This window comes from Salmo salar, chromosome ssa16 (assembly GCF_905237065.1).
Source record: "Salmo salar chromosome ssa16, Ssal_v3.1, whole genome shotgun sequence".
Taxonomy (NCBI): Eukaryota; Metazoa; Chordata; class Actinopteri; order Salmoniformes; family Salmonidae; genus Salmo; species Salmo salar.
Genome location: NC_059457.1, coordinates 48,381,366 through 48,394,007, shown reverse-complemented (window position 1 = coordinate 48,394,007; position 12,642 = coordinate 48,381,366). Strand labels below are relative to the sequence as shown.

The 12,642-nt window shown below is 43.0% G+C and overlaps 1 protein-coding gene across 1 annotated transcript; it reads left to right on the top strand.

The window, feature by feature from the left end:
- Positions 1 to 343: 343 nt before the first annotated feature.
- Positions 344 to 12,396, top strand: tmem47 (transmembrane protein 47). Its single transcript, XM_014149491.2, has 3 exons — positions 344 to 800; positions 9,604 to 9,744; positions 9,907 to 12,396. The coding sequence occupies exons 1-3, from the start codon at positions 575 to 577 to the stop codon at positions 10,083 to 10,085; spliced, it is 546 nt and encodes a 181-aa protein (XP_014004966.1). The 5' UTR covers positions 344 to 574; the 3' UTR covers positions 10,086 to 12,396.
- Positions 12,397 to 12,642: the final 246 nt, after the last annotated feature.

The following is a 12,642-nucleotide window of genomic DNA, read 5'->3' as shown; positions in this document are numbered from 1 at the left end:
GGAGTGAAATGAACCATGAATCAAATGAAATAATTGCACTTGTCAGAAAACCCCTATGTTGATAAAATAATTGCACTTGAAATCAAATGTGCAACTTTGGAATAAATTGCCTTTCATAGTAATAATCAAATGTGTGTGGGAGTGGGACAGTCTTTTCCCCCCTAAAAATCATTAATAGCTAATTGCTGGATACTTCCTTGTGGAAATAAGAATCGAATAGGTTCAATTATAAAAATGCGATTTCATATCCCCTGTTTCCCCATGAGGGAGGGGGAGGGGGAGGGGGAGGGGGAGGGGGGGGTATGGGCCAACCTCTGGAAGAGACTGACGAAAATCCAGTGGGAGAACTTAGGCACTAGGACCCTGCAGGTGCCTCTCTGTGATATTTCAGCAATGTTCAGTGCGGTCGGACGACTTGCATCAGCAGTAGTGATACGGTACCTGCAGCAGCGTCCCTGACGCGCAGAGGCTGCCCACCCTCCACTCACAGCAGGGGAGAATTACGAAATTATTGGTTTGAGACCCAACCGCCAGCCCACGGTCCTCGGAGAAAGATACTTTTGTTTACCATCCCATGGCTTCATCCGTCAGTGGAACGGAGGAGGTGCGCGTGTCGGCGTTGACACCGCTGAAGTTGGTGGGCTTGGTGTGTGTCTTCCTTGCGCTATGCCTGGATGTCGGAGCCGTGTTGAGCCCCGCGTGGGTAACGGCGTATAACCAGTACTACCTGTCTCTGTGGGAGTCCTGCTGGAAGCCTGTCAACTCGGACACATGGCAGTGCAACACAACGCTCGAGACTGGTGAGAGAGACCTTCCTCGTGTTCACTAATGTCAATAGACCTATTACTGTTCGAAATGCCCATATGCATCTATACTGTGTTTATGTTGAGGTACAAATTGATAGGGTTCTATTTTGGGGACATTTGAGGGATTCTTGTTTTGTTTGTTTCAATGACCATGATGATATGCAATGCATCCATTGAGGAACATATGCATTCAGAGATGAAAGGGGCGCCTGCTGCTGATTCTACTGGTGCATCAGTACAATCACGGTTTTATTTTTTCTCTGCTCAGTAATGATTTATGTTGCAGCTAAAAGGTAGGGATAGCAAGAGCATCATTTTTCCCATCCAGTCTCTGTTATCAAATGTATGATGCACGCTCTAAAGTTGGCTTTTCAAAGTTTTAAATAGTTTATTTCAAACTAAAAGGACTTGCTATAATTAATTATGGGCATTTAAAATATCCTTTACTTTCCCTCTTCTATTCGCCCAACCCACCACTAAATGATGTGGGAATTTTGTCCAGCTGGGGTTTATTGGGCTTTTGTTGCCGACAAAATGAGCCTTTGTTGGGGTTCCTCTGCCGACCAAGGAGCGAGGGTAACTTTGAGAAGCAAACTCCCCAGAGATCCAAATGCTGAGAGATTAGTAACCAGGGAAACAAGTGGCACATTCTAGAAATGCTGTTTTCCCCACTGAAAAGGGGACTTATTTTTCATCCAGCATGGACGTTTTTGTGGAAACAAGCTGTATTTTGATTACTCCACCAGGTGTTCAATGTGTCTTTATCTAGTTGGTTGGCTGCAGATAGTGTGTTGTGCAGTCAGTGAATACGTGTTTTTGTTTGTCTGAATACACTGTTTTGGTTATGTGATGAGTATCCTAACTGAGGGGTCATTTTGGCACTGCTCCTCTCGCCTGTCACTCTGAGACAAAGTGCAGCTTGATTCCTTATAAAGACATGGAGTCTCTGTGTCGCCAGCAGCCAGCATACCACAGTAACTGCACACAGCAAACTGCCCATTTCCTCAGTTTGGCCTTGCACTAGACTTAGGGATCAATTTGACTCACAGTAATCAGTCAGTCTCTCTCCCCAATATCTAAGTTTCCTCAGTGTCATGCCCAGGGCATTAAACAAATTGTGTTTGTATTGTATTTACCCGGTTGGTGCACTTAAGAACATGTTCTGCTGAGGTGTTGTGTATAGATGTGTGTTCATGTCCTACAAGCAGGTTGGTGCACTTAAGGAGTTCTGCAGGGTTGACGTGCATGCATAGATGTGCATACCATTAAAGATGCAGTCCAGGAACTTAAGCACTTACAAATTCCTAACATATTGTTTGAATTGGAATTTGCAACATATCATATTAAATGGATGACGTAGTACACAATTGTGCCCAATTGTCGGGGGAGACATTTTGGCTCGTGAGCACTACTTTCAAAACTGTCTGAGATTATACAAAACCTCTGGAGCATCCCTTTTTAATGCAGAAGACATGTAAATGGGTAACATTTGGATATTACACTCAATCACACACACACACACACAGGGGTAAACAGTCTCAGGAGTGTGGTGCGTCTGTGTGAGACATTTTGCGCTGATGCCAAACCAGTGAGAGAGGAGAAACGAATGTGGAGTGAGTGTGTGAGTGCACTTAGCAGGCACTACTCATCACTATTAGTGCTGATCTCAGTTCAGTTAGAGGTGAAGAAACTCTCCAGGTTCTGATCTGACAGTTAATCCCCCTTATTGTCTCAGGCCGAGAGTGGCCCTGAAGGCCAATCCAGATTTTTTTAATAGAGATGATTGCTCCTGAAATACACATAGGGAAATGTAATTAATGATCAGATTGGATCTCGCTAATCTCCATTTCCATCTGTCATCATACAGAACCTAAACTACATCCCAAATAGCACCCTATCCCATATATATTGCACTGTTTTCGACCAGAGCTCAAAAGTAACCCACTACATAAGGAATAGGGTGTAATTTGGGACGCATCCTATATTAAAAGTTAGCGCTTCCTGTCCTTCTAGCACTGAGACTCCTGGCTGTATTTTTCTCACGCAGTATGTGTGTCAGTTCTAAGTCTCTGAGCTTCCACAATGAGCTTCTGTATCCTGCTGTTACACAACTGATTGAGACTGATAACCACTGCAGTGATTCCTGCAATTTCAGCCTTAGTCAAAAACTTCTATGGGATTCCAATAGAAAAATCCTATCAGATTTTGGAACCAGCTATAGGATACATTTTGGAACCAATCCTATAGGGTTTTATCCTATAGGACTGGTTCCATAATCTGATAGGATTTTATCCTATAGGACTGGTTCCATAATCTGATAGGGTTTTATCCTATAGGACTGGTTCCATAATCTGATAGGGTTTTATCCTATAGGACTGGTTCCATAATCTGATAGGGTTTTATCCTATAGGACTGGATCCATAATCTGATAGGGTTTTATCCTATAGGACTGGTTCCATAATCTGATAGGGTTTTATCCTATAGGACTGGTTCCATAATCTGATAGGGTTTTATCCTATAGGACTGGTTCCATAATCTGATAGGGTTTTATCCTATAGGACTGGTTCCATAATCTGATAGGGTTTTATCCTATAGGACTGGTTCCATAATCTGATAGGGTTTTATCCTATAGGACTGGTTCCATAATCTGATAGGGTTTTATCCTATAGGACTGGTTCTATAATCTGATAGGGTTTTTCTATTGGATTCTCGTATTGGAATCCTATCAGATCCTATAAAATAGAATCCCAGAGGAGTCCAATAGGATTGGTTCCCAAATTTGATATGATTGAATCACTCCCATATTGTGGTGGTGTGGAAGATGTTGAGAACCGCAGGGAATTATCACTGGCAAAGAGATGGAGATTGTTCCTCAGTTTACTGGTCTTTAATCCTGATTGTAGTTAACATAAATGTTCGGTTTTCTGTGCTATATTTAGCTCTGAGATTGTCCAATTAAAGCTACTGTGATGGTCCAAAGAGGTTCCGATCTATGCGTAGCGAGGGGTGGTGTAAACAGAGGAAGAGTCGGCTTTTTAAATTACAAAAATCTTAATTATATATTTAATGTTTACAGAATGGCACTCGGCCGGTTCAAACGGGAAACAAAATCCAAGCCCTGTTCAGAGTACTTCACTTTCAAACCAAACAATCCCTTCCATAGTCATTCAATTATATTTTGTGGCTAAACCTTAGTTTTGTCTCGCGGGTACAGGGTTCACTCAAGGAAGTTCTTCCTCTTTTAAGCCGTCCTTTGAATCTCAATGTCCTCTTCTGTACTTTTATCCTTTCTTCGTTCTAGATTTCTCCTTTCTTTGTCCCTCCCTCCATTGTTCTCTTCGTGCGTAATTGCCTCCGTCCCTTCACCTGCGCCGGTAAGGAGGGGTGTGTTCGGGGATTCCTGGAGTGGGAATCTCTTCTAACCAGTGATATAGAAATGATCAGATTCAGTGTGGCCTTTGAATAGTCTTAGTTTAAACAATGTAAACACAACAACAATTTGCCCTCACTCTATTGATTTCGATATGATGAGTGATTAACAAAATTGTGTTGCATTTAGCTTTCGGCGTTGGCGACCCACTTGAAACAAAATGCAACAATCCACAATGTCTTCTACAAGTTGTCCTGTAACCAGTGATATACAGTAAACATTCCCAGATTCCGTATGTTTTTTTTTTTTTTTTAGTAAGGTTAGTTTGAACAGGACGTGTAACCGTTCTGTTAATTTCAATGTGTTATCAAAATGAGTGTTTGTCAAATAAGTGTTGCGTTGTCTTTCCGTTTTGGCCACAGCCCCAAATCAAAGTGCATCACTCCAAAGTGTACCTGGTTGTCTCCAGCAGATGTTTTCAGTTTCCATGTGTTTTTCAGTTGTTAGTTTTAACAGCGCATGCAATTCCATTTCCCCTCTAATCAATATGAGTGATTTAATTGGCACATGTCAAAACAACATGGTGCATATGCAGTTTATAAGGTGCTTCAAAAAAATACTAATACAAGTAATATGATTACTATTGTGGCACATGTATGTGTAGGTAGTAGCCTACATTTTATGTTAAGGTTTTCAAAACGGTTTATTGATGATTTGATTTGGACACGTCAAAACGGTGTTTTGACATTGGGCTATTTATCAAAGGTTATTGTAACGGGAAGCAGCAACGGCGTCATTTTCAACTTATGTTTTAGGAATTTAAATGGCACTTTCAACGTTCATTACCGATAGTATTTAATTAGGTAACAACTGCTGAATGAGTCCAACGTGATTTGATTTATTTAGATCTACCAGAAATCATGAAAACGGGGTTGACTTGCCTATTATAAAGGCACATATATTTAGCAATAACAAACAAGAAACATTTCTCATTTACTATAAAAACACAGTGACTCGAAAATAACATAGAAATGTCTTCAACTTAGCTAGAGTTGAGCTGACAGGCGTTTTGCACTGCTTCGCTATGGCTTTAGTCATCAAAAGGGCAACATTTTACTAATATTGTGTTTATTAATAGTGTTTCCCCCCCTAGAAAGCTATGACCTTTGGCTTTTACCTGGACTTGTTTATTTGTATCTGAGAAAAATAACACTTTTCAACCCATATGTTCTAGTACACAATCCAAGTGTAATAAAACGTATACAAATATGATTAAAAAATATATATATATTCAATAATGAAGCCTTTTCATACTTTATAATATGTCCATCTACCCAAAATATTTACTTATGACAACCAAATATAATTTATTGGGTTAAATAAAGAAGAAAAAAACATTCTAATAGGATTTTGATTGGGGTGACAAAATCCTACAAGATTTAGCAAAAACCTATAGGATCCAATCTGATTACTTTTGATTTACAATAAGAAAGAAAGTAGTCAAATTGGATTCCAAATAGGATTCTGATACAACTGCGGTACCTGGTTCGAATCCAGGTAGCGTCACATCCGGCCGTGATTGGGAGTCCCATAGGAAGGCGCACAATTGGCCCAGCGTTGTCTGGGTTTGGCCGGGGTTGGCCGTCCTTGTAAATAAGAATTTGTTCTTAACTGACTTGCCAAGTTATGGAATGACAATATTTCCAATTATACTGAACACAACATGTGAAGTGTTGATCCCATGTTTCATGAGCTGAAATAAAAGATCCCATCCATTTTTCATATGTACAAAAAGCTTATTTCTCTCAAATTTGTTTACATCCCTGTTAATGAGCATTTCTCCTTTGCCAAGATAATCCATCTACCTGACAGGTGTGGCACATCGAGAAGCTGATTAAACAGCATTATCATTACTCAGGTGCCCCTTGTGATGGGGACAATAAAAGGCCACTCTAAAATGTGCAGTCTTGTCACACAACCCAATGCCACAGATGTGTCAAGTTTTGAGGGAGTGTGCAATTGGCATGCCAACTGCAGGAATGTCCACCAGAGCTGTTGCCAGATAATTTAATGTTAATTTCTCTACCATAAGCCGCTTCCAATGTCATTTTAGAGAATTTGGCAGTACGTCCAACCAGCCTCACAACCGCAGACCATGTGTAACCATGCCAGCCCATGACCTCCACATCCGGCTTCTTCACCTGCGGGATCGTCTGAGACCAGCCAACCGGACAGCTGATGAAACTTCTGCACAGACTGTCAGAAACCATCTCAGGGAAGCTAATCTGTGTGCTCGTCGTCCTCACCAGTGTCTTGACCTGGCTGCAGTTTGACGTTGTAACTGACTTCAGTGGGCAATTTCTCACCTTCGATGGCCACTCACACGCTGAAGAAGTGTGCTCTTCGCGGATGAATTCCACTTTCAACTGTACTGGGCAGATGGCTTGTATGGCGTTGCTTGGGCGAACGGTTTGCTGATGTCAACGTTGTGAACAGAGTGCCCCATGGTGGGGTTATGGTATGGGCAGGCATAAGCTACAGACAATGAACACAATTGAATTTTATTGATGGCAATTTGAATGCACAGAGATACCGTGATGAGTTCCTGAGGCCCATTGTCGTGCCATTCATCTGCCGCCATCACTTCATGTTTCAGCATGATAATGCACAGCCCATGTCGCAAGGATCTGTACACAATTCCTGGAAGCTGAAAATGTCCCAGTTCTTCCATGGCCTGTATACTCACCAGACATGACACCCCTTGAGCATTTTTGGGATGCTCTGGATCGACATGTACAACAGCGTTTTCCAGTTCCTGGCAATATCCAGCAACTTCACACAGCCATTGAAGAGGAGTGGGACAACATTCCACTGGCCACAATCAACACCCTGATCAACTTTATGCGAAGGAGATGTGTTGCACTGCTTAAAGCAAATGGTGGTCACACCAGATACTGACTTTTTTTTTTAAGGTATCTGTGACCAACAGATGCATATCTGTATTCCCAGTCATGTGAAATCCATAGATTAGGTCCTAATGGATTTTATTTCAATTGGCTAATTTCCTCATATGAACTGTAACTAAGTAAAATCTATGAAATTGTTCCATGTTGCATTTTCATATTGTTGTTCAGTGTAGCGACAAACAGGAGTTAGTGATGCTCCCACGGTCAGAGAGGCAGCCAATGAGGTCGCTGGAAATGAGAGGCTTCCTGTGATGACAGGACCATTTTTTTGTAGAAGCAATATTTGGTCCATGAAGGGAATGTTTGTTTATGTTCGAGCAGCTCGGCCTGTGGAATGATGTTTCCCCCCGACGAGTGGGAACTGTAGTATAAGCAGCTTACACACTGTCACTTTCCCTCATTGTCGAATGGTTTGATCATTCCGTCTGCCTTGCCATAGAGGGAAAGGGTTTGCCATTAAGTTTTAAGCCACTTAGCTGTGATTGTAATGAATATTACACATCTTAAATTGGCCTTGTTTATTGATATGTCCAACTATTCAAGCTGTTTCTAACACACATGCATCCACGCACGCACACACGCACCTTTTCTAATGGAAAAACAATCTATTTTCTCTGATGGTATTTACTTTGCCATTATTCCTTTTGTAAGTTAATCAACCTCACAACATCCCTTGTCTGTTTACATATACCATACCCCCACCCAGCCCACAGATTGTTGATGAACAAGTCTAGACTGTTGCTCCTAGCAATAAAACATCTATATCACTCAGCGGTTCTTGCAGCCCACTCAGTGGACGTGAATGGAAGCCAGTACACCTCCCAGTTAATTAAGTGTCTAGCAGGGAGCTATAATAGACCACATTTACATGTAGTCAATTAGCAGACGCTCTTAATCAGAGAGACTTACAGCAGCAATTAGAGTGAAGTGCCTTGCTCAAGGGCACATGAACAGATTTTCTTTTACCTAGACAGCTGAACCTGCAACGTTTCAGTTACTGACCCAATGCTCTTATCCACTAGGCGGCCTGCTGCCTCTAAGACTAAGCTTGTAAACATTCTATGGTTGAGGGTGAAGTTGCCCCACTAATGGTTAAGGTTAGGATTGGGTGAGGGGACGCTGATCTGAGTCTGGGTAGCCAGAGTGTCTGGGTAGCCAGAGTGTCTGGGTAGCCAGAGTGTCTGGGTAGCCAGAGTGTCTGGGTAGCCAGAGTGTCTGGGTAGCCAGAGTGTCTGGGTAGCCATTTGATTAGATGTTCAGGAGTCATATGGCTTGGTGGTAGAAGCTGTTTAGAAGCCTTTAGGATCTAGACTTTGCTCCGGTACCGCTTGCCGTGAGGTAGCAGAGAGAACAGTCTATGACTAGGGTGGCTGGAGTCTTTGACAATGTTTAGGGCCTTCCTCTGACACTGCCTGGTATAGAGGTCCTGGATGGCAGGAAGCTTGGCCCCAGTGATGTACTGAGCCATACGCACTACCCTCTGTAGTGCCTTGTGGTCGGAGGCCGAGCAGTTGCCATATGAGATGGTGATGCAACCAGTCAGGATGCTCTCTGGTGCAGCTGTAGAACCTTTTGAGGATCTGAGGACCCATGCCAAATCTTTTCGGTCTCCTGAGGGGGAATAGGTTTTGTCGTGCCCTCTTCACGTCTTGGTGTGCTTGGACTATGTTAGTTTGTTGGTCATGTGGACATTAAGGAACTTGTAGCTCATTCCATACACTGTGGTTGGATGTAGTAATCAGTAGTTTCTAGCCCCCCTCTCCTATCCCTGTTAGCATTCCAGCGAGGACAGAGTGCTATTCTAGTCTCTACATTAGATGAGTGATTTGGAGTACTTCTTGAAACTGCTGCTGACTTTGCATCGAGCAGGCAGGAGGGACACCTATTATCCAGTCACCCAGAGAATAACTGTCTACTTCTGCACTAAGAGGCCTAGCAGTGAGTGAGAGTGAGTGAGATTGTGTGTTAGTTTTCATACATTTTTGCTGTGTTGGGTACAAATGTGATTTTAGTGCAGGTTTAACATTCTTGGACCATACGCCACGCTGTTGACATGGATCACTAGGCTAATAACCCCCCATGAAAAGATTTTCCTGGCAAACCTCTGTCAGATCCTCAGAATACTCTTCCCATGAGGAATAAGAGGCCTTCTGTTACCAGATGGTGTGGGTGGAATGTCAGACTTTCATGTCGATGGCTGTCATTTTTCACTGTGGCTGTGTACTTGGGCATGTCTGTGAGACTTCACATTGCGATGGTACAGACCATCTCTCTCGCTCGCTCTCTCTCTCTAGTCAATAAAATAGGGAGGTGCTTGAGTGCGTTCAGACTTATTTTTGACAAATTTTTCTCTTTCAAATAGAGGTGCTACAGTGTGTTCAGTACAGATCCATAATACATAACTGAGCAGGGTTTTCTACGCTCTCTCTCTGTGCCCCCCCTTTCTGTCTCTCTCCCTCAGACTGGCAGATTGCCACGTTGGCCCTGTTGCTGGGTGGTGCTGCCCTCATCCTGTTCTCCTTCCTGGTGGCTCTGGTGTCAGTGTGTGTCGGCTCCAGGAGCCGCTGCTACAGACCTGTCGCTGTCCTGCTGTCCGCTGCAGGTACAGTATGGCATGAATACATGCACACACATCTTCAAACAGAGACATGCACATACTGTACACAGCACACACAGTTTATAACTAGAGAATCTTCATTTTTCTCTGATCTTGTAATTTCATGTGCTCCGTTTTCTTCTCTGCTTCACTCCCTTACTCTAACAGTGGTGCTTCAGGTCTGCAGTCTGGTCCTCTACACCATTAAGTTCATTGAGACGGTCAGCTTGAGGATAAACCACGAGTTTAACTGGGGCTATGGCCTGGCCTGGGGGGCCACCATCTTCTCTTTCGGAGGGGCCATTCTCTATTGCCTCAACCCCAAGAACTATGAAGACTACTACTAAACCCTGCAAGAGGAGAAGAGAGCCCTCTACACAACTTCATGTCCCCCCCCCCCAACCTCACTGTGATAGCAGGCTATGCTCTGAACTTAGTCTGGTTTATATAACTGTTAGAGAAAATGAATAAACAACAGTAGTGTCTATAGGCTCCATTCAGACCATCATACAATTGTACTGTACCAGATGGTTGGCTCACAGGCTTAAAGGGACACTCTTACTCACATTATGATGTTGTGTTCTCCAAGGGAATCTCAGCCTGTGTTGTGACTGATGTCTGCTATAGGCTAAGTGGTAAGGCTGAAGAGCCAATCAGACAGTTCAATGGAATCCTAATGTCCAATCAGATACATCAGTGAAACCATGTCAGGTCCCCTTTATGATAGGAACTTCAGCAGGAGTTGGCAGGCACAATGCTGTCAGTAATGACCAATCAAAGAAGGGACCGGTGAGAGTGATGGACATAGACCAATCAGAGAGCAGAAGGATAGTCCAGGTGGACAGATTGATCTTGAAGAGGAAAGCTGTAGAATACGAGACTCACCTAAGGAAAGGAATCAAGGATGCATACCTTCACCCCACTAACATTATGAACAAAAATACAAACGCAACAATTTCAAGGATTTTACTGAGTTACAGTTCATATAAGGAAATCTGTAAACTTTAATTAATGAATTAGGCTCTAATCTATGGATTTCATTTGACGCCAGGGGAGCAGCCATGCGTGGGCTGGGAGGGCATAGGCCCATCCACTTGGGAGGCAGGCCCACCCACTGTGGTGCCAGGCCCAGCCAATCTGAATTAGTTGGCCTTTTAAAGTCCCCCAGCACAAGGTGCACCTGTGTAATGATCATGCCGTTTATTCAGCTTCTTGATATGCCACACCTGTCAGGTGTATCTTGGCAAAGGAGAAATGCTCACAAACAGGGATGTAAACATTTGTGCACAAAATTGGAGAGAGATAAGCTTTTTGTGTGTAGGAAACATTTCTGGGATCTTTTATTTCAGCTCATGAAACATGGGACAAGCACTTTACATGTTACGTTTATATTTTTGTTCAGTATATTTGTGATTACCTTTGTCTTTCATCTGTGGTAATCTAAAAGAGGACTGGATAGGTTCAGGCAGGCAACATAGAGGAGTTTAACTAGTGGTTTTCTTTCACATATCGGCTTCCCTGTGGCTCAATTGGTAGAGCATGGTGGTTGCAACGCCAGCATGGTGTGTGCAATGCCAGGGTTGTGGGTTCGATTCCCACGGGGGGCCAGTACAAAAAATATATATAATAATAATAAATGCATGCATTCACTACTGTAAGTCCCTCTGGATGAGAGCGTCTGCTAAATGACTAAAATGTAAATGTAAATATCCTGCTCCTCTAGATCAATTCATATGAAGGGGAGATGACAAGGAGAGGAAGCCACTATAGACTATTGGTACGCGCCCCAATGCCACAAACAAGAGATGGTATAATTGGTTAGGCCAGAGGTCACGACACATTCTAGGCAAAGTATTACTGGTTAAACATTAGCTCAGGCTACACACACCCATTAAGTAGCAGTTAGGCATAATCCAAGACTGTGCGGCCTAACCCCAGCTGTGCCGGCTTCAGATAACAGCAGTTGATATAACTATGTACAGTAGTTTGAGTTGGTTTTGTGAGTTTAATACAGTGTAGTAGATAAGGTGTGTGGAGGCTGCTGAGGGGAGGACGGCTCATAATGGCTGGAACGGCGTCAAACCATGTGTTTGATACCATTCTGCTCCTGCCGTTACCCCGAGCCCGTCCTCCCCAATTAAGGTGCCACCAACCACCTGTGCACTCACATACTTCCCATGTGATGCCTCTTGGTCCACACTAGCTGTCTCCCAAATGGCACCCTATTCCCTATATAGTTCACTACTGACAAGGGGCCCTGGTCAAAAGTAGTGCACTATGTGGGGAATAGGGTGCCATTTGGGACAAAGTAGAGCTTATGTACAAAGGCCTCTTAATACTGCACTATTATAGAAAATGTTTTGAATGTACTCTCATCCATAACTTAAAATTAAAGTTAGTCTTTACATTAAAAACAATACATGCAAATGAAGATAGAGTATGAACTCTTTAGGTAGAAATGTGGGAGTGTAAAGGAGTAGCGAGGTATGTGTGCTGAGAGTGACTCTACATCTGCATTGCCTGCTGTTTGGGGTTTAGGCTGGGTTTCTGTGACATCAGCTGATGGAAGAAGGGCTTGATAAATAAAGTTGATTGCTGATGTGTGTCTGATGCCTACCGCTTTGTTTGCTAATACAATAAAACTGGTCATGAAAAAGACTTGTGTGTTTAACTTGCATTAGGGGACAACCCAGTCAAAGCAAGCAGTAGCTCATTAAAGGCCCAGTGCAGTCAATCTAGATTTTGTGTTTTACATTTCCACACAAGGTTGGAATAATACTGTGAAATTGTGAAAATGATAACGCCCCGTTAGTTTTTTTTCAAACCGCTCTTACAGAGAATTACAAACCCCTCTGCCAATAAAAACAAGTTGTTTTCCCCTCTTCACTCAGACCAATCCTAGAT